This window comes from Cynocephalus volans, chromosome 12, assembly GCF_027409185.1.
Source record: "Cynocephalus volans isolate mCynVol1 chromosome 12, mCynVol1.pri, whole genome shotgun sequence".
Taxonomy (NCBI): domain Eukaryota; kingdom Metazoa; phylum Chordata; class Mammalia; order Dermoptera; family Cynocephalidae; genus Cynocephalus; species Cynocephalus volans.
In genome coordinates this window covers 9,302,664-9,328,381 of record NC_084471.1, presented here as the reverse complement: position 1 = coordinate 9,328,381, position 25,718 = coordinate 9,302,664, and the positions used below count along the sequence as shown (strand labels likewise).

Here is a 25,718-nt window from a genome sequence, read left to right as displayed (position 1 = left end):
GCATCTGACCTGGAGCTTCAGAGCTGAAAGGAATCTTAGAGGTCACTGCATTCAATAGTTTTGGAACTGAGACCCAGAATCGCTGCCCAACTTATTCACAATCTACATCAATGTGTGGCAGAATCGAGAACCTGACAATCCCCAAACAAGTCAAGTTTGGCTTCGCTCTGATGTTGGTCTTAGGAAAATGGCAACATACAGAACCCTGGCTTCACTCATACATTCAAGTGGCCTAGGGACCACAGAGGTCATATAGTGTCCCAGTGAGAGGGTATGGGAGGAGACTACAGCAAACAGCCAATTGCCACTAAAGTCCCTATAACAACGGGCTGAGCAGAGATTCTTCATCCAGGACAAGCCTAAGCCAGTTTGCAGAGCTGCCCCTTCAGTGGTGCCTGCCCTGCCTGCCCTCCCAGCACTTGTCCACTAGGCACCTACCTCTTCCCTCTCCCAAAAAACCTTAGGCGGCAGGTTTTGTCACTTCCCTTTGAGGAACAGGCTCCAGGCTCTGGAGATGGTATAAAGTCCCAATTATGCATGCCACATGTACACTCATGTGCCTTGCAGGGCACATGTGCATGGCATATACACATCAGCATCAAAACATGCCACACCCCCTCCGGGCTCACAGCTCACAGGTGAATGAATGCATGATGTCCACTGATGTCCCTGTACATGCTGAGCTGCCTGGGATGCTGGTCTTGCCAATCATCCTCTCTTCCTGGGACCTCAAGGGCGGTTTCCGTGCATGCCCTGCTCTCCATTGTGCCTGGGCCTCCAGGGCACCTCCCGCTGTGTGCCGTTACATGCTCAATGTGGGTGTGGAGCTGTGCTCACTGTTCTCACCTGGCAGCCCTGGTTATGGCTCTCAGCCTGGGAGAGAACTTCCCTTTGCAAAGTTAGATAACAGGCTGGGTTCTCTGTCAGAGGATTGGCGCAGAGGCTCCACGTGCTGCAGCTGGCACAGGGCCAGGCCCGCCCTGCCAAGCAGTGGGAAGGGAAGGCCTGGCTGCAGCCAGAGCTGGCTGGTGGCCGAGCTGGGGGTGGACGGATGGGTTGGGCCGGTGCTGCCCATTGGCTGCCTCAGGCTCCCACCCTGCCTGCCTCCCTAGCCTGCTGCTCCCGGGCCAGCCCCCTCCCCAGCTGCTTCTAAACTCCCAGGAGCAAGCACCTCCTGCTGGGCCATGTCTAGCTGCGACCGGTTCGGAGTAGCCCCTGCCATGGACATGCCTGAGGTCCTCAAATCCCTGCTGGAGCACTCTCTGCCTTGGCCAGAGAAGAAGACAGGTAGGAGAACAGGTGGTCTGCGTTGGCTGGCTACCCAAGTGCCTAAGGGGTTGGGGCAGCCACAGGCACAGTAGCTGGATGGGCATTTCCAGAATAGGGAAGGTCCCCAGCAGGGGTCCACCCTTGGTCCCCTCCTGGGAAAGAGGAAGGGCTGCAGTGCAGAGAGGGACTCAGGAGGTATGGGGGTGCAGACTCTGGGTCTGCCCCCTAGGCTTGCTAGCTTGGGAAGCCATGGCCAGTGTGCAGCCACTGACAGGTGCTGTGCTCACGTGGGACAAGGACAGGACCAGAGGGCCCTGTTGAAAAATCCAGCTGGATGTTGATTGTTCCTTAAGCTCCCTCCCTCTGCATGTTAGGGGTGGGCAGAGGAATGGCAGAGACTGTAGATTTGGGCAGCAGGAGCCCGAGTCAGGAGAGGAGGCTTTCCTTGCTGCGCCTGCTGCGGCTCTCGCTCGCTGGAGGGCTGAACTCATGGATGGGATGGGAGCTGTTATGTAACAGGACCACAAGGCTCAGAGCCCCACGTTCCTAGGATACCACAGGCAAACACGGGCAGGCGAGGGAGCAGGCTGAGGGGGCGTGAACCGAGGGGCAGATCCGGCAGCCAGCACCAGGTGTCTCCCAAGTCCTGCCTGGGAAACCTAAGGCCACAATTAGTGCTAGGGAGTATTGGGGGCCACCTGCTCAGGGTGCTCCCTCCTGATAAATATTTCTCCAAATCTCTTCTGTCCCAAGATGTCAGGGGCTCACCCCTAGGTCCTCATTGCTCAAACTCCTCATTGACTTTAGAGGGCCCAGTTGGTCTCTGCTGCCTGAGACTGACTTAGGAGCCTGGGGTGTCCCCTCGAGGGACCTTTCTCAGGCCTCTCCCTCATCCTGCTGTGCTGGCACCTGACATATCTCATCATCAGGTGGGCCTGGTTGTCCCCACAGAATTCCTTCCACAGGACTCTCATAGAGCAATCCCAAACTTTGGAGCCAGGGGACGGACACCATAGCCACTGGCCTCCCCTCAGCATCTGGAGCCGGGTGTGGGCTTGTTTCTGTCAAGTCAAGAAAGGAGGGGCTGCAGGCTCTGCTCCTCGAAAGACACTGACCCAGGGAGGAGAGTGGCTCCCAGAGCTCAGGGAAGGGTCTCCCATGGGCTCTCTCTTAGAGAGAAGTCCCTTAGCCTGCACCTGTGGTTTCTTTGTTTTATTTTATTTTTTCCTTTCTTTTTTTTAAAAGATGACTGGTAAGGGGATCTTAACCCTTGACTTGGTGTTGTCAGCATCATGTTCTCCCAAGTGAGCTAACCGGCCATCCCTATATAGGGATGCAAACCCATGGCCTTGGTGTTATCAGCACCACACTCTCCCAAGTGAGCCACGGGCCGGCCCCTGCACCTGTGGTTTCAAATGCTAAGATAGTACAGGCCACCCTCTGAAGTGGGCTCACAGAAAGAGCTCCTACTCCCTCCTGGCTCCCAGGACACCAGCTGCTCCCAAAAGCCCACCTCCTCAGGAAAGCCCTCTGCAACTCAGCCTGATGGCTGAGCCCCCAGATGGAGTCCGTGCCCACAAACATGCCACAGCTGACTTTTGTTCCATCTCTGAACGGCCCATGTGGGTGGGCAAAACTGAAAGGCTTTCCAAAAGCTAGAGGTGGGGCCGGCCCGTGGCTCACTCGGGAGAGTGTGGTGCTGGTAACGCCAAGGCCCCGGGTTCGGATCCCATATAGGGATGGCCGGTTGCTCACTGGGTGAGCGTGGTGCTGACAACACCAAGTCAAGGGCTAAGATCCCCTTACTGGTCATCTTTAAAAAAAACAAAAAACAAAAGCTAGAGGTGGACGGTTCCCTTCTTGGTCCAGGGACCCAGGGAAGGCAGCGCAGCTCCCTTCTGGCCCCACCCAGGTGTCCCAAGATGCCCCTCCATGCACAAGGAGCCCTGGGCTGCCAGCAGCACTGCAGGGCCAGATCCCAACTAGGCAGGGAAGGGTCTCGGGGGCGACTCAGGGTACTGCACCTTGGATGAGGATAACAAGGTCTTAGAAGTGTGGCAGCAGCTGCCAGTCGCTGGCTCCCAGCTGGTGTGCAGAGACTTGCAACAAGATCGGCAAAGACAAGGCCCAGCACTTACGGGACTTGCCCAAGGTTTCAGGCAGAGCTTTGCCAAGAGCTGGCAAGCTCTGGCTGAGGATTAGTTAGTCCAGTACGGCTGAGTAGGTCTGAGGGGTGTGGGCCAGAGTTTCAGGTCACCTTCTATCACTTTGCGAGGAGTCTCACTGAGGGTCAGGAGGGTGAGATCCCCACAGGACTGACAGATGCCTGTGGCCAATCGGGTAGGTAAAATGAAGGGAAGAGGGTTGACGGCCAAAGGGGTCACAAAGACCTCATTCACACTACCGCCCCCACCATGCAATCACTACTTTCCAGAGCTTCCAGAATCTCCAAATTATTTATAAAACAAAAATATCTGCCTGAAAAGCAATATACCTTGGTGAAAAGAGAGTACACCTACCATATAGATAGATCTAGAATTTTAAGGAGTCGTATAGCACGTACTTAAAAAGTTCTTGTTGAAGCAGCTTCTCTGCCCATTTCCAAACACTCTGGCTTCTGACCTCAATGGGAGGAAAACATCAGAGGCTAGTTGCCCCCAGAAAACAGGAGTGTCCCTCAGGATTGCTTCTCCTGTTTTGGTGGATTTTCTTGGGCTCCCTGTCTGGTGTGAAAAGGGCCGGGTTTCTTCTTTCTCCCCAAATTCCCTTCTTTCTCCAGCCCAATGACCATGTGACACTGAAGTCACAGGCAGAGCGTATCTTGGCGTCAGTGGGAGGGAATTTCAGAAGAAAGCCATGAAGGGTGTGAGAAATTCCAAGTGTGCTCTCACGAGACTCTGCTCTCCCTCCAGCCTCTCACTCCACTTTCTAGCTCAAAGATATTCGAGGCCCAAATCTGGGGCCCCTCTCCCTCTTGCTGCCCCTGAGCCTCCCACCCCAGCCTGTGCAGACCTCTGCCTCTTTCCTGTCCCTGGATAAGCAGACTGTATGTAGCACAGATGACCAGACCTGAGTCAATCTGGACCAGCAGTTCAACCAACTTCCCTAAGGGCAGAGAAATCCATGTCCAGCAAAAAGATGGGTCTGTACCTGAAGCCTTGATTCAGTTTCCCTTCTATGTCTATGGGCCCTGATACTGAAAGGCTACTCTTCCTATCTCTGCTCCTGCCCTTTCTCCCAAGGATCCTCTTCCAAGGACTGTTTCTGTTCCAGACCGCTTACTCCATCTCTTGCTTCTCTCTTCTCCAGCTTGTGGAAAGACCGGGCATCTGTAAACCACTGTTAGCTCTCCACCCCCATCCTTCCCTCTCCACATGGGGCCTTGGCTATGCTCCAAGGCAATCCTCTCCCCATCTTTCTGCCACCGTTAGTCACTCAGGCCTCCTTTCCAGGGAGCTATGAAGCTTGAAAACACACTTGAAGGTTGAACGAATCACTTGCTTTGAGCTGGGCAGAGAGGGATCCTGCCTGGGGCACTACTTAAACCAGAATCACTCCTGGGCAAGGCAGCGTGGCTCAGGGAAGACAACAAGAGGGCTTACAATCAGACAGGACTTGAACGTGCTTCTGCTGCCCACTGGACAGTTATCTTTGACCTGCCTCTCTCTCTTTCCATCTCTAATCTGTAAAACAGGGAAAAAGAACACCTGTGTCATGGGCTCATTGCCAGGATTAAACGAGTCATCCCACATGAAGCTGTTTGAAAACTGTGAAGTGCTGTGCTGTTTTCTCTGTGATAGGCAAACAGCAGCTCGGCCTGGCATTACGCTCCTTCTATCTACATCACATTTGCAATCTGAGCCTCATTCCTCTCTTTCCACCTTCCTCTCCACCTTTCTCTAAAGAACTGAATGTTACAAGTTTGTGTGTGCACACACAGGGCTGTCTCCTTGGAAACGCATGCTGAGGCTCCTAGGGGCATGGTGCCATGGCCCTGCACCAAATGGGACGGGCTAGCTGTATGACAACAGGCAGGATCTCAGTGGGACTTGCTGTGACAGAGGCAGGGGTGCAGGAGGAGGGGGCCTTGGAGTCGTTCTCTTGGTGGGCTGAGGTAAATGGGCTGAGAAGGTGGACTCGGTGCAGCCTGGGCTGTCCTGGGCTTGGCTTTAGTAGAGGTCCAAGTGTTTGCCTCCACTCACAGCCTAGGAGAAGCAGAGCAAAACTGAGAAATCTTGGAGTTTGCTGTTGGGGAGGAGGGACGGAGAGGAGGAGGGGAAAGGGGAGGGAGCCTTCTGTGTGCTGGTTGGGTAAGTTCATTTAATCCTCACTACAACCTTCTAAATGGTGTATTTTCCCCATTCTTCTGGTGAGAAAATGAACTCAAGGCCAGCCCGTGGCTCACTCGGTAGAGTGCAGTGCTGATAACACCAAGGCCACGGGTTCGGATCCTATATAGGGATGGCTGGTTTGCTCACTGGCTGAGAGTGGTGCTGACAACACCAAGCCAAGGGTTGAGATCCCCTTACCGGTCATCTTCTTTAAAAAAAAGAAAGAAAATGAACTCAGAGCCAGTATGCCAGCTGGCCTCTTTTCCTCCCTCCTACCTTATGGGCCCAGAGCCACCTTCTCTACCTGTCCCCCCCTCACCAATCAGAAATGCGAGAAACTCATTCTCACCAGGTACCAGACACTGACCGCAGTGTCAAGGAGTGCCCCTTCCAGATGGCTTTGCATTGTTGGGCTTGACCCAAAGCTAGGTTGCAAAGGAATGGCTCCTGATTTTAACAGCCACTACCTTTTTTGGGGTGAGGGTGAGGGGTTGGCCAGTAGGGGGATCAGAACCCCTGACCTGGGTGTTACAAGGCTGTGCTCTAACGAACTGAGCTAACCAGCCAGCCCTAGTCACTGCCTCTTGAGCGTGTGCCAGGGATAGTGCTACATCACTATCTGTGCAATGGCTTTGCAAGAGAGGTTTGATTACCCACTCTACAGATGAGGAGACAAATGCTCAGAGATGGGAAGCCCACACAGCTGTTGAGGGAGTCAAATCTAGTTCCTCCCGCTTCCAGGCCCGGGACTATCCACAGGACTCCCTGATCTCTGAAACCATGTCTCGGGGCAGTACCTCTTGGTCATCCAATCATCTGCTTATTGAGCATTTGCTACACCATGGCTCGGGGTGAATGAGACAAACAATGTACTTGCTCACCTGGCATCTGCATTCCAGTGGGGAGACAGAAAATCAGCAATGGTGGGTGAGGGGGTCAGGGCCAGCTTTTCCAAGGGAATCACATTTGAGCTGAAGCCCGGAGGGTAAGGAATAGATAGCTACAGCACGAACTTTCAGGCACCTGCAAAGGCCCTTTCCTGGGGCCGGAAAGACTTAAATGTGTCTGAGGAATAAAAGGCCACTGTGGCTGCAGAAGGCGAGCAAGGAAGGAGAGAGAAGTGTGAGATGAGGTTGGAGAGACTTACAAAGGTGAGTCTGCAGGGTTCTGAAGGTCATAAAGAAGAGTGAAGTTGTCACCTCCCTGTCTATAAGGTCCTGGCCACCCTTTCCCCCCTCCCCCCGCTATTCCTGGGGAAGTGGCAGATCGGAAAGAATGAGGTATCTCCAGAACACAAGATAGAATTATAGTAAGAGTTAAATTGAGCACTTACTATGTGCCAGGTGCTGCCCTCAGCACCATGCCTGAATTAACTCCTTTACTTCTGACCCCTCGGCACAAAGAGGATAAGTAACTTGCCTGAGGTCACACAGAAAGCAATCTAAGCAGGAATCAGATGGAGGTGGTCCAGCTCCAGAGCCCACACCCCACCACTGTAACACAAATACAGCTTCGACTGAAGAAACCATGGATATCAGGTGGTGGCTGCTGGGACAATGCAGAGGCTGGAGAAAAGGGCTTCTCTGGCAATGGCACTGCTGGGGCAGCTTTCCATCGGTAATCTGAACCCTGGGAATGGGCAAAATGCAAGCCAAACAGGAAAACAGTACTCTGGAGAGTACTGAAGAAATGGGCAAGAATTAGTAAAGAGCCTCCACCCACCACTTCTTTGCTGGAACACACCGAGACCAATGTACAAACCACAGAGCCTAGATCTATGCAGCCACAGGTATGTGGGCTAGAAAGGAGAGTTGTTGGCAAAGCTAGTGCTGGGGAACTTGACATATTTGTTTGTTATTCCAGGTTCAATTGCGAATCAAACACAACTGTTATTTAATGTTAATAATGCTCCAAATGTACATGACTTGGCTTTGAAAGGTTTTGCTGAACCCTCCTACCAGCACCAACAACAAAGCAAGCCAACAAATACTTACTGAGTTGCTACCCTGAACAAAGCATCATGCTCTCCTGCATTTGGTATTGGCAGAGGACACAGATAATTGGGCTTTGTTAGAGATCAATGGAAGCCTTATCATCGTCCCACTCTTCCATATCCGAGGTTCATGTCCCACCTTTCAGTAAATCAGAAGACAGAGTGGGATTGTCCTACTAGATGCTGAATATATGGCCAAAGAAAGCATTATGGGGTATCTGGTCAAAACTCCCATGATGGAGTTTTAGCTTCAACTCTAAACTTCAAGTTTAAATAATAATCATCCAATCTGGCAAAACGGCTTAATGAAAAGCACTTGCTCTGCATATGCGCAATTGAATGAAGCTTTTACCTTGGGTTGGTTAGTAGGTTTCTGGAATAGTAAAGAGTAGCATTTAAAGCCAATCCAGCTCTGGAAAATGGACATTTCAAATCCAGCTTTGGCTGGATTAAACTCTGTAACCCACTCTCAGGCCCACTGCCTTGTCCTTACACCCGTATTCATTCTACTTCTGACCCAACACAACCCGAATGGCAGGGGAAGGGTGGGTACCCAGTCCATGCCATGCACTGTTCTAGGCAGGCACTTGACGTTGCTTATCACAGATAATCCTCATAACCACCCTGTGACGTAGATAGGTCCATCTCTGCTTCCAAGAGGAAAATAACTGAGGCTTAGACAGAAGCAGCCATTTGCCCAAGGCCACATGGCTGGTCAGCAGCTAAGGGGAGATTCTCCACAGGCCTGCCTTCCAAGCCCACAAAGTCACCACTACTCCAGGCCCCACACTTCCCTCAAAAGCTGCTGCACTGAAAACCTATTACTAAAGAATACTAAGGTGCTACTTCCTACCTTTAAAGTCTTAACCACCTAATAACATGTTTTTCTTATGGGGTTAATGTCTTTGTAGGACTCACAAACACTATGGAAATTAGATAATTCTCACAACATTTTTTCCTCCACTAAGAGAAGAGCGGGTCGCACCATTATTCCCACTTTACTGAGAGGAGACAGAAGTGGAGAGAGGCTGTTTCTCGGGACAGTTGGAGAATGAAAAAGAGAACATTAATGGCTCGCCACCTCCAGAATGGTGCTGTCAAATGCTGCAAGTGGGCAATGTAACTAACTTCATAGCTTGCAATTAAGCACAAGAGAGAACATGTTTATAATGCTCCTGCAGTATTTGTGACACACCATTTACCCTATGGTTATCCAGGGGGGAAACCATCTCTGGGGAGTGTCAGTACATGAAAAGAATCAAGACTTTTTGAAGCCCAAACCCGCTAGTCTCAGTTCCACCAGTGTCACTTGCCTATTAGGTTAGTTGCTCCGAGCTGGGTGATGACTGGAGTAGGTTTTAACCATTTTGGGTAATTATAACTAAAAAAACAGAAAAAAGAAAATCTAAGTCTTTACTGTCTTTTACTACAGCCCACTTTTGTCATAAACAAATGTTTTAACCTTCCACTGTTATCATTAATCCTCTTCTAACACCGTGAGAACTGTATTTTTTCCCTCAATAATGTCATATTAGCCACAAAATACACATTTAACTCTAATCCAATAAGATTTACCATGGTCATACTAGCTGTTTTTTTTTTTTTTTTTTTTTTTTTTTTTTTATCACACTGTGCTCTAACCAACTGATAACCTGCCAGTCCCCTGTGTTTTGTTTTGTTTTTTAAAGCTTCCTGTCTTTTTAAATCAATTTCCTTGGAATGCCCTTTGAAATTTGTTTCTAAAAACGTCTAGGTCAGTTTCTCCTAAAGATATCTTAGTTTAGCCAAATACAGAGCTCCAACTAACAATTCTACAAAACGTTAAGATTTTCTGTGCCCAACTTACTATTTCCACTAAATTGAGAGTGATATAGACACTGTCTAATGAGAGTGATATAGGCACTAGCCTCTAGGATAACAGACACACGAACCAGTGGATTCGATACCATCACAGTTTTAGTAAAATTATGAAAACCACCATTTGTTGCAGGTTTGCAATCGTGCACTTGCACACATTGGCTTCCAGGAGCCCCACAGGTAATTCCATTTGACATGTAAAGAAAAGGAGGCCTGGAGAGGTGAGGCAATGGGCTGGAGGCATCAGATTCAGAAAGTAAGGGAAGTCTACTTAGTGTAGCAGCAATATCTTGAATTTTGTGGGGTTTTGGTCGGCTGGCTGGTGCTGGAACCCGAACCCTTGACCTTGCCCTTGCCCTAACCCCAACCCTGTGCTCTAACCAACTGAGCTAAAGGGCCTGCCTAGAACTTGAATTCTGGAGTCAGACTCACTCCATCACCCTGTTCCTACCACCACCCGAAGTCCTTCAAATTTTTGCTTTCCAGGCCTGCTTTTTTTTTTTTTTTTTTTTTTTTTTAAAGATGACCAGTAAGGGGATCTCAACCCTTGGCTTGGTGTTGTCAACACCACGCTCAGCTAGTGAGCCAACCGGCCATTCCTATATAGGATCCGAACCCGTGGCCTTGGTGTTATCAGCACTGCACTCTCCCGAGGCCTGCTTAGCTACCCAACTTCTTTTTCTTCAACTCCTAGCAAAATTCTGATTGCATCAACCGGACAACTTTCAACTAGCTAGGTGATGTGGTCAGGCACCTGCCCCTGAACCAAGGACTGCCATCCTACAACCCCCCCCCCCCCCGCCCCTCCTACTCTGAGGCCGGAAGCCATTGGAGGGATACAGGATAAATAAGCAAAGTCCCTGCCCTCGGGGAGTTTAAGCCAGGAGAGTCTAGTATTGTTTGGGTTTGAAGCAGAATATGATTTATAGTACGAAGAGGTACAAAGTTCAGAGGCTTCCGATGACATCTTTACATTTGTGTACCCCTTCACCTTTTAATATTTTTACAGGTTTCCCAAGCAGTATTTATATTTTGAGAAAGAAGGTGGTTTCCCACAAAATGTGGGATTGGCACCTCGTGTAAAAGACTTGTGTTTTGTTTTTTTGTAGGAAAAGAAAGGGAAAGTCCTAGAAATGAACAGAATTTCAGAGCTGTAGGGGACTGCAGAGATTTTCTAGCCCAACCTCTTAATTTTATGGCCAAGGAAACAAGCTCAAGCGAAGCACCGGACTCTCCCAAGGTCACAAGCTAGTAAGTGGGAGGACGGAAGCGTGTACCCAGCTCTGCCTCAAGGCTGGGCCTGAAGAACGCTCCCTCCACGTTAGTGTTTATCTGGCCGCCACGCCCGCACCACAAAGCCGGGATCAGTGGGCAACCTGACACCCCTTCCAGCAGCGGCCAAGCCCGCCCAGGCTACCCCTACGGCTCTGCCCTCAGCCAACCTCTGGGTCGCGTGAGAGGAGGCGTGTGGCCCCCATTCGACGACCCTGGGCAGAGTCCTCCGAACAAAAAGGCCCACCCCACCCCCCGCCGCCACCCCGCACGTGCGGCGCCTCGTGCACCGCTCCGGGCCCCGCCCCCATTGGCTGTCGCCGCGCCCGCCCCACGTGACTAGACTCGGCTGCCGCTCCACGTGACCCACGGGCGGCCGTCCCTGCAGCCCGAGCCCTCGGCTATCGGGCTCCCACGGCCGCCCATCCGCGCCCAGCCCCGCCTTCCTTCTGTGGTGCGTCCGGAAGGTTGCGAGATTGGGACGAGAGGAAAAGGAAAGAGGCTACGGGGATTTGGGAGCACGGCAGGGGTCACGAAGAGGGTAGGGAAGGGAAAACAACCGGTAGAGAGGAAGGGGCTGCCTCCGAAAAGGCCTTACGACATGGGCTCAGCAGGCGCCAATCAGGGGGCCCAGGGGCGGACGGGGCGGGGACTCCTCACCCGGCCCCGCACGTGTCTCGCTCACCCCGGCCGCCTAGCCAATCACGGCCCGGGGAGCTGCGCCTGCCCCCTGACAGGGTGGGCCAATCCGAAGCCGCGATCCCAGGAAGCTGGCCTGGCCGCATGAATAATGAATACCCCAGAGCCGGTCCGCGGGCGGGGCGGGGATGGAGGGAGGCGGGCGTGCCGCCGGGCGCCTGCGCAGTAGCTGCCCGTGTCGGCAGCTGCGGCGGGTCGCACGGCTCCGGCCCACCTCGGGGGGCGGGCGGGGGAGGGGAGGCGCGCGAGCAGAGCGCGGGGCACGATGTCCGACGCGGGCGGCGGAAAGAAGCCGCCTGTGGAGCCGCAGGCGGGGCCGGGGCCGGGGCGCGCAGCTGGGGAAAGGGTCCTGCCGGGCTCCTTCCCTCTGGTCCTGAGGAAGCTGATGGAGAACCCCCCGCGCGAGGCGCGCCTTGGTGAGGGGGGTGGTCTGCGCGCGCCTGGGGGCGGGGCTCTGCAGGGGCGGGGTCTTGTGAGGGCGGGGCTGGGAGGTCGGAGGTCAGGGTGAAGCGGTCCAGCGGAGGGGGACGGGGTCTGGGGATAACGAGGGCTCTGCAGGCCTAGGCGAGGGGCTTGGGGAGAGGAGGTTAGGGGATGAGCTGAGAGAGGAGTCAGGAGAGGGAGGATGGGAAGGTGGGAGAGAGGAGGAGATTCGTGGAGGGGTTCCTGAGGAGGCTGATGGGGGTCAGGGGCAGCCACTTAAGTGACGCTCCAGGGCATCTGCCCTGGGGCCGCCTGGTGCGGAGTCACTCGGGATGCTTGTTTAAAATGCCGGTTCCTGGGCCCCACCCGGTCTGCGGCTCCTGGGACAGGAGTCTGCATTTTAAAGAGCACCTCCCCGCACCCCGCCCCCATGGTTGCAAAGTCCACCGAAGTTTGAGAAACAGTGGTCTACGGTAGCGGGTTGTCTTGGTATGTGGCCTTTCCCCCGCCTCGGGCGAGGACCTGTCTTCCTGCCTGGGTGTGAGTATCCCCAGCTGCTAGGTCCACGCTGGAGATTTTCTGGAAATGTGACTTAGGGCCTGCTGCTGAAGGGGGAGGGGTGCGGGGTGAGACAGGGATGGGATGAGGATCAGGATGAGGCCACTGAGGCCCTTCTCCTGGGTGTTTGGGCTGACCCTAGACTTTGGGGCCACATTGACAGGACTGCGCTTTATCTTATTGCCTAAGCCACAAAGGTCCCTAGAGCATGTGTGGAAAGTAGGTTTGGCCTTGTTTTTTGGCCTGGGAGATGAGGTTCATAAAACAGCAGGAATGCCACCTATGGTGGGGTTTTAGATGCACTGAAGTATGCTTTCAGTCTGACATGTTTGAATTTCCAAGAGCCATCAGTGTAATTTCAGGGAGTTTGGAAGGGATAGGCCTTCTGTAAATTATCTGTCCTGAAGAATTAATTTTCCTTTAAAAAATGCCATTTCTCTTCCTTTCCTGGGTGTGTTCTGAGGCTCCCATCCCTATGGCTGTCACTGTTGGGTTATAAATAGCTTTAGCACATCAGGTGAGGCCAGGCTCTCTCCTCCCGCTTCACCCCATATGCACAGACCCGTTTGTTTATAAGGCAGTGCTTTGTTCCAATTCTGGGATTGAGACAAGCTGCAGAGACAGGTGTACACATCTGGCAGGTTCTTGTTTATCAGTTAATAACTATCCATAATAATAACTCTACCTTACATTTGCAGAGTGCTCACAAAACATTTTGACATAATCTTATTTTATGTAGGTTTACATAACAGTCCTATAGGATATTATCCCTACTTTCCAGATGAGAAAAGTTGAGGGTTGGAGAGGTGAGGATGCTTCCTCAAGGTCACATAGCTAGGCCTTATGACTCTGTCTGGTGCTTTCAACTATATTACTACACTGGCAACCACTGGTGTCAATCCCTGTGACCTGAGTGTTGGACCTAGTCTCTTACAATTTAAAACACCACCTTACAAAAACGCTGATATAAAATATCCTTAATTGCTTAGGCCAGGCAAAACCTGGAACTTATTGTTGCTTGTCCTTCAGTATGTCTGTTTCTCTATCTCCTTCCTTCTCCTGCTCCCAAATGACCCCACCCAACATGGGTCACAGTCATTTCTGAACAGAATGTGGGGTCAGGATCTCAGAGGAACAGAGCAGGGAGGCCATCTGGCCCACCCAGCTCACCAAGGCTTGGCTTTCTTATTTCCCAATTGGTTTTAAGCCAAGTCTGGTAGAGAAGGCAGTTGCAATAATTCAAGTTAATTTGTATTAACAGCCACGACCAAGTTCTGTTTGTCAAAACCTCCACTTTCTTAACTCACTGGGTGTGTCCATTTTTGTTGGACCAATAGGCTGCTTTTTGGCTGTGTCTAGGAGTCCATGCATGACTGGTTTATATCTAACATAATCATATTTGATTTCTCCTTTTTACTTCTAACTCCAGAGTTCAAAGTTGTCTCCCTCAATTTTGAAAACCCATTATGAACTTGTCATGATTTTATCTCCCACTTCCCTGATTTGCCTCCCTGTCACTTTGATTTCCTTCCAACCTTGTCACATTTCTCTTTAGTCTTTTTATTCTTAATTGCCCTCTCTTGGATATCCATGTGCATAACTTTTTAACTGAGACAATTAGTTGGGATCTAGTCCCCACTAGTTGATTAGTTTTGCTTTGAATAGGAACAGTCTGTCTTCTTCAGCTCCATTCCTGTCCTTCCTCCCAGAAAACCTACCTTCAGTCTTTTTTACTTATTCAGGGATAAAGTTCTCTTGAAATGGTTGCTCTGAAAAAGGTCCTGAGAAGACAAGCTCTAGGCCCTCTCTAATAAACCTAAAACAAATCTGTTTACAAATCCAATATTCTTGGGCCGAGCCCGTGGCGCACTCGGGAGAGTGCAGCACTGGGAGCGCGGCGACGCTCCCGCCGCGGGTTCGGATCCTATATGGGAATGGCCAGTGCACTCACTGGCTGAGTGCCGGTCACGAAAAAGACAAAAAAAAAAAAAACAAATCCAATATTCTTCATTCAGTATATGCATTTTCTCATGGCCCACTGTCTGCCTACTCCCTTGTTTGCCCCTGAGATCTAAAAATGAATCAGATACAGTCTTTGCCCTTACTGAGCTCACAGTAATAATGAATGCCTACCATGTGCTGAGAACTCTGTAAGACACTTTCAGATGTTATCTGTAATCTTCACCAAAGAGGCAGCTTTATCCTTATTTACAGTGGAAGACACTGAGGCTCAGAGAAGTTAAGTAATGTGGATAGGGTCATCGCACAGCAAGTGGGTGGCACAGCTGGGATTCAGCCCTGGTCTGGGTTGCTATGGAGAAACATAATTGGAAGGAACAGGACAGGAGAACACGAAAGTTCTTGGCCTAAAGATCTCAGCCCATTCCATGCTGAGATATCAGGAAGGGTCAGAAACTCCACTTCCTTCCTTGTAGCCTCTCAACTGCAGATGCTAATCCCACAGCCCATTCTGAATTAACCCTGGGACCGTATCAGGCCTCAGAGCGTGTGGTGAGCATTCTGGGAAGGCCAGGCATGGATGAGGGTATGATGCCATCTCTAAAGGAGATCAGCCGGGCCTGCTTCGAGCATCAGGTTATAACTGGAAAACAGAAATGCGTGGGATGGAATCAGGACTCTGAGAAAGATGGATCAGCCCTTTGGGGCTCACTGCCCACTTCCTGGGATTGAGTTACCCTCGTGTGTGGTGTCTCATCACAGATTTTGTGTCTGCAGATAAGGAAAAGGGGAAGGAAAAGTTGGAGGAGGATGAGGCAGCAGCAGCCAGCACCATGGCCGTCTCAGCCTCCCTCATGCCGCCCATCTGGGACAAGACCATCCCATACGACGGCGAGTCTTTCCACCTGGAGTACATGGACCTGGACGAGTTCCTGCTGGAGAATGGCATCCCTGCCAGTCCCACCCACCTGGCCCAGAACCTGCTGCTGCATGTGGCCGAGCTAGAAGGGAAGGAGTCTGCCAGCTCTTCCACAGCATCCCCACCATCCTCCTCCACTGCTGTCTTTCAGCCCTCTGAAACTGTGTCCAGCACAGGTTGGTGGCAGGCCTTTGGGCAGGGCCGCCTGTCCCATCCAAGGAAGTCCACTTCCCACTGAGGGCTGCTTGTGTCCACACACCCAGTGACCCCCTTCTCTGAAGGGAGGTCCTGGTGGGGGTGCAGTAGGCAGAAATCCTCTGCTCCCCACCCTTCAGCACAGTCTCCGGGGCTGGAGATAAAAATAGTAGTCACATCAGTGGCAGTTGGAGCTTTTCTGTTGGTTGATGTGCTGCAAATGTCAGGACAGTGGAGAGAGCCCTTCCAGTCTGAAGCTTTGCAGGATAGGAATCTCATTCTGCATTGCCTCCATGCTGCTCTTTTTCCCCACATGCCCTTTGCCACAGATTACTGGGAAGGTCAGGCACTAATAATAATAATACAAGCTAACACTTAGCACTTACTCTGTGCCAGGCATTAACACGTAATCCTCACAAGAACCTTATGAGATTAGTACTATTATCCCTGTGAAGAAACTGAGGCAGAGAGAAGTTAAGTAACTTGCCCAAGGTCACACAGCCGGTAGGTAGTGAAGGCAGCACTTGAACCCAGGATGTCCAACTCCATAGCCAGGTACTGCTTAGGCACTGGCACAAAGAAGGCATTCCCATTGCCTGGCCAGGAGAGTTGTCTTCAGGGTCTGTCCTTCATCCTCTTGTTTTTCTGTTTTACCTCTGGGGGTGGGTGGGTTGGCTGGTTGGTTTTGTTTTCACGCCCCTGGACACAAACCCACCAGAGGAGACCTGGCTCCTGTTTCAGGGATTTCTGCAAAGTTTTCTGGAGGCTCAGAGGCATTCAGGCTGATGTCTCCTGGGAGCTAATATCACCCAGGGAACCTATACCCAGGAAATTCGCATTCTCTGGTTTTTTAAAGCTTTTTATTATGGAAAAAATTTTAAACAAAATGCAAAAGTGAGAGACTACTATTTATTATGATGAACCTCCATGTTCTATCACCCTGCTTCAATAATCCTTAACTCATAATTATTTTAAATCAAATTCTAGATATTATATCATTTCATCCATTACAATATATCTAAAATATAAGGATTCTTTAAAAAAAAAATACAATAAAAATGCCAATTTGACATCTAAAATTGACAATAAATCCATCAACATTCAATGAGATAACGAGATAATTAAGACCTACATAGTGCATTTGGTTGATATTTCTCTTAAATTTCTTGTAATCTGTAGGCTCCCCTCCTTCTTTGCAATTTATTTGTTAATGAAACCAAATCATTTGTCCTGTAGAGTTTTTCACGTGCTAGATTTTGCTGGCTGTGTCCCTGTAGTGCCATTTAGTATGTTCCTCTGCCCCTCATTTTTTTTTCCTGTAAACTGTTTAGATCTAGAGGCTTTAAATGATTCCAGTGGAATTCTCCTTTGAAGGCAGCTCATTTTTGTGCTGGTCAAGTTGTCCTAAAAGGCTGGTTCCATGTGTGGGTAGGGGGCAGAGCTAGAAATGATCTCCTCCTTGTACCTTAGACCACTTAGATGGCATCCGCTTTTGATTTGTCCGTTTGGCAGCTGGCTGATACAGGGATTGAACCCTAGACCTCACTGTTGCCAGCACCATGCTCAAACCAACTGAGCTAACTGATGAGCCCTGATTTTGTTTTTAAATTAACCTTTCTAATGAAGTATGGCATATGCAAGTGCACACATGATAAGTGTACAGCTTGATAAATCTTCACAAAGTAAACCTATCCATTTAATTAGCACCCAAATCAGGACATGGAACATTATTGGTATCCCTGAAGTACCTTGAGACCCTGCTCAGTCATACTCCCCAAAGGTAATCATTATTCTTATTTCTGTCACCAAAGATTAGTTTTGCTTGTAGTTGAACTTTCTATAAATGGAATTGTATACTATGTCCTCTTTGTCTTTAACTACTATAAATTAGTTACATCTATACTCTTCTTACATTTATAGCTTTCTGTAGCTAGCTTTATAGTACACATATAAGTTATGTAGGCATCAGAACTCCTTTACACTAACAAAATAGTTTTATAGAACATACTTACGGAATATTCTTTTGACAGAAAATTCACACTACAGATGAAGTAAGATTTATATTGAAGAATTGTACGCATGCTAGAAATGAAAGTAGAATTCCTCTTAATTTTCAGTTCCTTCTGTAAAAAAGATATAAGTAGCATGTAGTCTTTGTATCTGGCTTCTTTCACTCAACTTTATGTTTGTGAAAATCATCCATGTTGTCGCATGTAGCAATAGTTGTTAATTTTCATTGTTGGATAGTGTTCCATTGTATGAACATACCACAGTTTATTCATTCTGTAGTTGAAGGACATTTGGGTGTTTCTAGTTTTGGTTATGAATAGTGCTGCCATGAGCACTTGTGTGCATGTCTTTTGGTAAATATATGTATGCATTTCTCATAGACATTTTAGGAGTAGAATGACTGGGTAGTCGGACATGCATATGTTCAGCTTTTGTAGATACTGCCAAATGGTGTACAAAGTAGTCATCTATAACTCTCACCAGCAGAGTAATAGAGTTCTAGTTGTCAGCCTTTTATTTTAAAGTTGACATTTTTTGTAATGATGGACCTCAGGAATAATGTTTTAGGGCTGGCCCGTGGCTCACTTGGGAGAGTGTGGTGCTGATAACACCAAGGAGACGAGTTTGGATCCCTATATCCGGATGGCCAGTTTGCTCACGTGGGAGAGCGGGGTGCTGACAACACCAAGTCAAGGGTTAAGATGCCCTTACCGGTCATCTTTAAAAAAAAAAAAAAAAAAAGAAAGAAAGAATGTTTTAGGCAAATTACCAACAGACCTATTACATTTCCCTCTTGCGCCAGCAGAGCCTTTCTTTTTTTTTTAAAGATGACCGGTAAGGGGATCCTAACCCCTGACTTGGTGTTGTCAGCACCACACTCTCCCATGAGAGCTAACCGGCCAACCTTATATAGGGATCTGAACCCATGGCCTTGGTGCCATCGGCACCACACTCTCCCAAGTGAGCCACAGGCCGGCCCCAGCAGAGCCATTTCAAGGTCTTATATTCAGTTGCTAGAATTTGTTCACAGAGCTATCCACTGAGAAGCGGGGGATTCCTCAAAATCATTGCCCCAACCCTTTTTTTTTTATGTGCTCTTTGCAAATTGTCCTCTTTTGTTTCCTTTTGTCCTGCCCCTGAGACTTAAACACAACTTGGCATTTGGTTGCCGCTGATGGGCACCCAGACAGGGTGTCACTTTGAACAGCATTTTCATGTGGTGGGTACCTTGGCTCTTTGTCTTGCAGGTATGGGGTTTGGCATGCCCCTATATTCCTACATTTGCCACATTGGTCCCTGGTCATTCACTCCTCTGACACTCAGACCTCTTTGTAATTAGCCTCTTCTAATAGGATGTGATCCGGTTAAAACCTAAGTCTGATCATGTCACTCCTCTACTCAGAACCCTCTGATGGCTTCCCATCTCAGGGTAAAAGTCAAAATCAGCAGCACTATTGACATCTAGACCAGATGATTTTTTTATTGTGGTGGGAAGAGAGACTGACTTGTGCATTATAGGATATTTAGCAGTATCCCTGGCTTCTACCAACTAGATGCCAGTAGTACCCCCTCTGGTTCTGACATGGCCAAATTCCTCTGCAGGGCAGAATCATCCCCTGTTGAAAACCACTGCTTTGTTGGGGTTAAAGTCCTAACATTTTCTGTTCCGGACCTGTCCTGTTACTCTCCCCTCTTATTCATTCACTCCAACCACACTGGCCTGCTTGCTGTTCCTTGAATATACCAGCCAAGCACCTACCTCAGGACCTTTGCACTGATGTTCACTCTTTCTGAAATGTTTTTCTCCCAAATATCCACATATCTAACATTTTTATAGATTTTTTATTTATCTTGTATAATGTCAGCCTTCCCCACTAGAGTGACATTCCATGAAAGCAGAGATTTTTACCTTTTGTTATATTGTTTTATCTTTGCCAGGACAGTATGTGGCATATAGCAGGTATTCAATCAATATCTGTTGACTGAATAATTATTTTGTGTGCTTCTATTAGTAGCATTGAACGAATAGGCCAGAGGTACAGTTTTTTTTTTAAATACAACTCTTATCTTTAATAACACAATTTTTGAATTATCAAAGTGGCTTTAATACAATGTCCACTATAAAGTGGCAGCCAGGTGGGGCAGGGAAGAACAAGGAATCAGAGTCAGCCAGACCAAGATTCAAATTTTAGTTCATTGGATCCCCTTACTGGTCAATTACCCAAAAAAACCTAAAAAACAAATTTTAGTTCAGTCACTAATCATCTGTGTGACTTTGGGAAAACCATTTCATTTCTCTGAGCCATAGTTTCCTCATCTGTAAAATAGAATTAACCACCTACCTTCCTTTCGGAGTTGTGATAAGACTATGAGTATAATGACGGACATGTCTCAGGGACTTAAAAGTGGAATCTATTTCAATTACTTATTCTGTGTCCCTAACTTATTATCTCATTATCGTTCATAGAGAGATTCAGCTGTTTCTCATTACCTGAGAACTTGAAACCACAGGAGGTTGAGTATGATGAATTCACGTTTTGCTTAACGTTTCTGGGGGGAAAAAACAATCCAAAAATCCTGTCTTTTTCCAGGTCCTCAGTTTCCTTTTGAGTATTCTGTTCCTAAAGGGAAGAATTCTTTCCATGTTTGTGTTGTTGAATTGAACCATGTGTGCCAGTCTGGCTTAGGGGCTGGTGCTGTTGTAGTTTTCTTCCTCCTATGTTGTGGTAATTTGTGCAACCTTGATATTCAAGCAAGTGTCTAGCTGTGTAATATGGGTCCTTTCTGTCCAGTGGGCTTCTTCAGGACCACCTGCCTCTGTCTTTCAGAATCCTCCCTGGAAAAGGAGCGGGAGACTCCCAGTCCAATCGACCCCAACTGTGTGGAGGTGGATGTGAACTTCAATCCTGACCCTGCCGATCTGGTCCTCTCCAGTGTGCCAGGTGGGGAGCTCTTCAACCCTCGGAAGCACAAGTTTGCAGAGGAAGACCTGAAGCCCCAGCCCATGATCAAAAAAGCTAAGAAGGTCTTTGTCCCTGATGAGCAAAAGGTAACCTTGAATCCTTTATAAGTAAAGGCGTAACGTTGGTTCAAGAACCTAGGGGCTATGCTTCCTCAAGTTTAATTTTACCTGGAGAACCCTCCCTCCTTTTGGACACCATTTAGAAAGACATGAGTTAAGTGTATAGAACCACATCCTGCAGCAGTCTGGTAGAAATATAGGGAGTAAGGTAGCGTTTGGCCAGTGTGATTCCCTGTAGTTTCTCCCTTCTTACCAGGCCATCAGCTGTGTCGATGTTCCTGCTCCCCTGGCTTTAGCCCAGCCATTGAGCAGGAGCTCGCTAGGCTATAAGAACTGGAGTTGAAACAAGTTCTTGCTTTGAAGGACAAAAGGGAGCTTGTATGTTGCCATCCCCAGGGATGAGCAAGCAGCTTTCAAGCTGATGGTTCTGTAGAAATGTGCGAAGAGGGAATTTTGCAGTTTTTCCATCCTCTCTTATTAAAAACTTACAGGAAAGACTTCTTCCAGCCTTTGGAGTCAGGCAGACCTGAATTCAAACCCCACTTTACAAAAAAAAAAAAAAAAAAGGCCAGTTAAGCTCAGTTGGTTAGAACACCGCCTTGTAACACAAAGGTCAAAGGTTCAGATCCCCATACTGGCCAGCTACCAAAACAAAAAACCCCACTTTACCACCTACAGCCTAGCTATGCCTCAGGTTACTCATCTGAAAATGGGAATAACTGTACCTTCCTCTCAGAGAGATTTGCGAGACTTTAGTTATGATGATGATGATGATAATGGTAAACATTTATATGGTGCTTACTGTAGCCCAGGCACTGTTATAAGCACTTTGTTGAGATTAACTCATTTAATCTTCAGGCTACTCTGTGAGGTAGTTATTCTTATTATCCCCCATTGCGGAGATAAGGGACCTGAGACATTGAGAGGTTAAGGGAGTTGCATAGTTCCACTGCTGGTTATCTCTACTGATTGATTGATTGGCACATTGTAATTTACCACAGCCAGTAATCTTGCAGAGCCAAGATTCGAACTCAGGGGACAGGAGCTTAACCACAACCAAAATGCTTAAAAAGTGAGGCAAGGGTATAAAGAATGCTTTATGCTCTAGCAGCACATCGTGGTAGATGGAGTCTCGTTCCCTCTACCATGTAACCTACCAAAGGACTTTTCTTCTCATCCACTCCCCTGAGGAAAGGTCATTGCTTCTCCACGTGTCTTGGCACATGCGGCTCCTTCCCCAAGTCCCAGCATTAGTTCTAGCTGCACAAGATGAATTATGAGGGGAATACAAATGGTGGGTGGAGAAAATACTGGGTTCCCTTGTGGGGAAAGATGAGAGACCCACAGAGGGTACTTCCCCGCAGGATGAAAAATACTGGACAAGACGCAAGAAGAACAATGTGGCAGCTAAACGGTCACGGGATGCCCGGCGTCTGAAGGAGAACCAGATCACCATCCGGGCAGCCTTCCTGGAGAAGGAGAACACAGCCCTGCGGACGGAGGTGGCCGAGCTACGCAAGGAGGTGGGCAAGTGCAAGACCATTGTGTCCAAGTATGAGACCAAGTACGGGCCCTTGTAACCTGCGCCCCCACCGATGCGGGGCGCTGCCTGCACCTCAGACCTCTGCCTGGAGGCTCCCTGAAACCCCACACATGCGTGGAGACTTATGACTCGTCATGGGCACATGGCGGCGCACCTGCTCCAGGAGCGTTCACGTCTCAGTCTCAGCTTCGTTATAACTCATCCAGCGCACATGGCGACTTTCCCTCACTGGCGGGGAATGCAAGAGAATCTATGTAGAGGGAGAACCAGCCTTAGTTTCTATTCTTGGATTTCCTGGTTGAATCGAAGGGGACCTCTGGAGTACAAATCTCTCTTTTCACAGGGCGCTCAGGCTTCCCTGACTCTCCCTCAGTCTTCAGCCTGGGCTGCCGAGGGCTGTCTCTGCAGAATTAATTGTGATTGTTGTCACCCTTATGTCTTCTCAGGTAGCAGGGCACATTTCTACTTGGGGTTGTGTCATGCACCTCACCCTCCCCAGAAAGTCTTCAAGAGAACATCCGTTCCCGTCTTCCTTGGGGGTAGAAGGACTCACCAGCTCCTCCGTTAGTGTCCGCATAGGTGGCAGGCCACAAGAGTGGTATCCCTGCACAGCTTGGGTCTGCGCCGTGCAGCAGAAGTGCACCCAACTGTTCTTAGCTCTCTTACCCGTTTCCTCTCGTGGCTGTGAAGCCTGAGGTCTGGAAGCCAGGAAGGAGGCCCTGGCAGTCAGCTTTCTCTGCCTCTATTACTGTGGAGAAGAGACTCCCAGGGCGGCTCATCTCTGTGCCCTAACTGCCAGTACAGAGGGAGGCCTTTTCCTCACCTCCTCTCCAGGCCACTGGTGGAGGCCACCTGAATCTCATATTTGTCCCACTAGACTGGGATTCTGGGCCTGCTCGTTTTTTTCACCCAATAACCAATCTGAGATCTTGGAATTTAAAAGGAAACCCCCCCCTTATCTAGGAAGCTTTAAATTCCTGGATCCCAGGATACAGCTTCCACATGGTGTTTAGAAAACTGGCTTCCACAGCCCCCTTACACTGTGGTCATGAGAGCTGGGGTAAGTCTCTTGAGAGGCTCCCATTTTTTTTTCCTTGTTCTGCTCGCCAGTGTGGCCCAGGCCAGGGTCCACTCTCACTGTAGGCAGAAGAGGGCTTTCCAATTCTTGCTTTAGGATCCTTCCTGAGTGAGCTGCCAAGAAGGTGTCAGCAGGACAGGGTACCTGGTCAAGGGTTTGTGAGTTCACAGCGCAACTCTTATGGGACGGCAGGCTCTTGGGACTTTTACACAGGCCTACAGTCCCCTCAATCTTGGTCCCAGGAGACGGGGGCCACCCCTATGAGCTTGGCCGTGGTATGGATGGATTCTCACAGCTGTGGCTTCCTCTGCCTCACAGCTGCTCCTTTCTCTTATGTCTGGCTGGACTCATTCTTTTGCTGTGCCCAGAAGATTAACTGAGGAAATGCATGGACTCCTCTGCTCATTTGGGTCAGTTGGGACACCCTTGAGATGGGTGTTTATTTGCTCAGGGTGGGCAGCCTGTGGTGACGAGACAGATGACAGGTGCGCTTTGTCATACTTGACACTGGCTTTATTTAAAGTGGTGGCTCAGAGACCCGGGCCCCAATCTCTAAAGACTTTTCATAACAGATGTTAGGACCTGGGAAAGCATCCACTGGCCATGGACTTGCACCCCAGGGGAATGCCACGGCCCTCCAGGAACCTGCACACCCACCTCTCTGGGGACTTGACAAGGGTCCCTGAGGCAGAGGGAGGTCACCCCCTCCCTTCAGGCCCCTGACTTTTACTTTGTGGTTCTATGAAAACAATGTATACACTTTTCACTCTATTGTAACAACATAGGGCAGGAGCATCCAGCATGTCAGTGTCCTGCCCTGGGCAGCTTGCCCACCCGGGCACTCTCCCTCTGGTCTGGCTACTCACCGAGAGGGTAGTTCTCATTTTGTTATTGGTGGAAGAGCATCGCACTTAAAAGCTCTTCATTTTCTTTGGCCAGAAAGTGTATGGTTTGTGTTTTTTCAGTTTTATTTTTTTAAAGGATGGACTCTTAATTTCTGGATGATGTCCATGTTCCGACCCCAGTGGGTGAGATGGTGGCTTGGTGTCTCTCCTCTTTGTTCCACCTTCTGCCTGTTCGGTGCCCTCCCCTTCTTTGCCCAAGGCAGTGTGTGTCTGGTTCCTTCCCAAAGTGCTTACTTGGAAATAATGCATCTGCTGGACTCTTTTAAAAGAGCCCCTTTGAGTCAGGAGCCTGCAGGGACAGGAAGGAGGATGTCTGTAGAGGTTGACATTTTGGGGAAAAGTGCTCAGGTGAGATTGTCTCCTCCCTTGGCCTAAGAATCAGGTTCTTATGGAAGTGGAAGGTTGGTGCCTGCTCGGTTTCTGTCATGGGAGTCTCCTTGACTTCCTCCTAGGCCTTCTCCATCGTGGAGCCAACAGCTGAAGACTGTTTCTTGTGCTCAAATCTTTGACATCTAAAAAGCACCAGAGGCTAGAGAAGCTGACTTAAACTTGGCCTATGGGTTCACAAGGGGCCAGGAAGTGTCATTCACTACCTAAGCATCAGCTTCAAGGCAGCCTCACTGTAACTGCAGAACAGACAGATCATAAATGAGCGAGAACATTGTAAGAATATACATATAATAAATGTATATCTAGATAGAAATATATATGTTTAGAGAGAGAGCGTTTTCAAGGTAGCCAGCAGTCTTATGGAGGATCTGGGGTCACTCTTACCCTTAGCTGAAGGGTGTGGTTTGCCCATCTGGCTCCTGAGGTTAGGGAAGGCACTTAGCAGTGAACCTTAACTCTGAGTACACATCACCCTGCTGAAAGGGGCTGCTGTGGCCCTGGGCAGGTGGCTCCTGCAATCCTCCTGCCTGAGGCAGGGCAGCAGGCACGGAGCCTGTGGAGGAAGGCCCCTTTGTGCTGGGCAGCTCTCCACCCAAGGGCCCTGGGAGCTATGCTCCCTGTAACACAAAGGGCCCCTGGTTTTCATGGTAAAGCCCCACCCCAGAGCTCCTTTAACATCTGTTAATTAAGTGCAATAAATTTTTCTAGAAAATGGCAAAGATGACTTCCAGGTGGATATTGCTATCTTGTGTTGGGGATGCCAGAACACCACTTGGTTTTATTTTTCTAAGTGCATGTGATGTGATAGAGTGTGTGGGGCTCTGTGTCCTCCCCTGGGAGCTGGCATTCCAGCGGGCCCCTCTCTCCTTTACCTTTGTTGGCAGAAGGAGGCAAGGAAAAAATTGCTTCTTCCCAGCTGGAGAGGGCAGAAGCAGACCGTAGCCCATTGGCCTTATGTGCGTGTGTGCGTGCGAGTGTGTCACTGCTGGTGGGCCGGAGTGATGTGGTGGGGAGGGAAGCCGGGAATGTATCCTTTTCAAACAAAATTAAATATTTTGAGACGAGCATTTTGGGACTGTCTTTTCTGTCCTTCCTCCCTTCCTGTGTTTCCGCTCTCTGCTTGTTGTCCTAGGAGCCTGAGAATCAAGCCAGAAAACCATATCTCATTAGACTCCATCCCACACATTGCCTTATTCACCAACCTGATGTCCTTGGCCAAGTTACCTAATCTCTCAGTTTAGTCATCTGTCAGAAGTCATTTCTGCCCTGCTTATGTTGAGGAAGGACAGATATCA

General features: G+C 49.2%; 1 protein-coding gene across 4 annotated transcripts; it reads left to right on the top strand.

Moving 5' to 3' along the window:
• Positions 1–1,158: 1,158 nt before the first annotated feature.
• On the top strand, positions 1,159–25,487 carry TEF (TEF transcription factor, PAR bZIP family member). 4 transcript variants are annotated; one of them, XM_063075347.1, is made up of 4 exons: positions 1,159–1,287; positions 15,139–15,456; positions 20,314–20,534; positions 21,872–25,487. In XM_063075347.1, the coding sequence occupies exons 1-4, from the start codon at positions 1,185–1,187 to the stop codon at positions 22,085–22,087; spliced, it is 858 nt and encodes a 285-aa protein (XP_062931417.1). In that variant the 5' UTR covers positions 1,159–1,184; the 3' UTR covers positions 22,088–25,487. The 4 variants fall into 4 exon arrangements, with proteins under 4 accessions (XP_062931417.1, XP_062931419.1, XP_062931418.1 ...); XM_063075349.1 differs by lacking the exon at positions 1,159–1,287 and adding an exon at positions 11,101–11,176; XM_063075348.1 differs by lacking the exon at positions 1,159–1,287 and adding an exon at positions 11,199–11,263.
• The last annotated feature ends 231 nt before the right edge of the window (positions 25,488–25,718 follow it).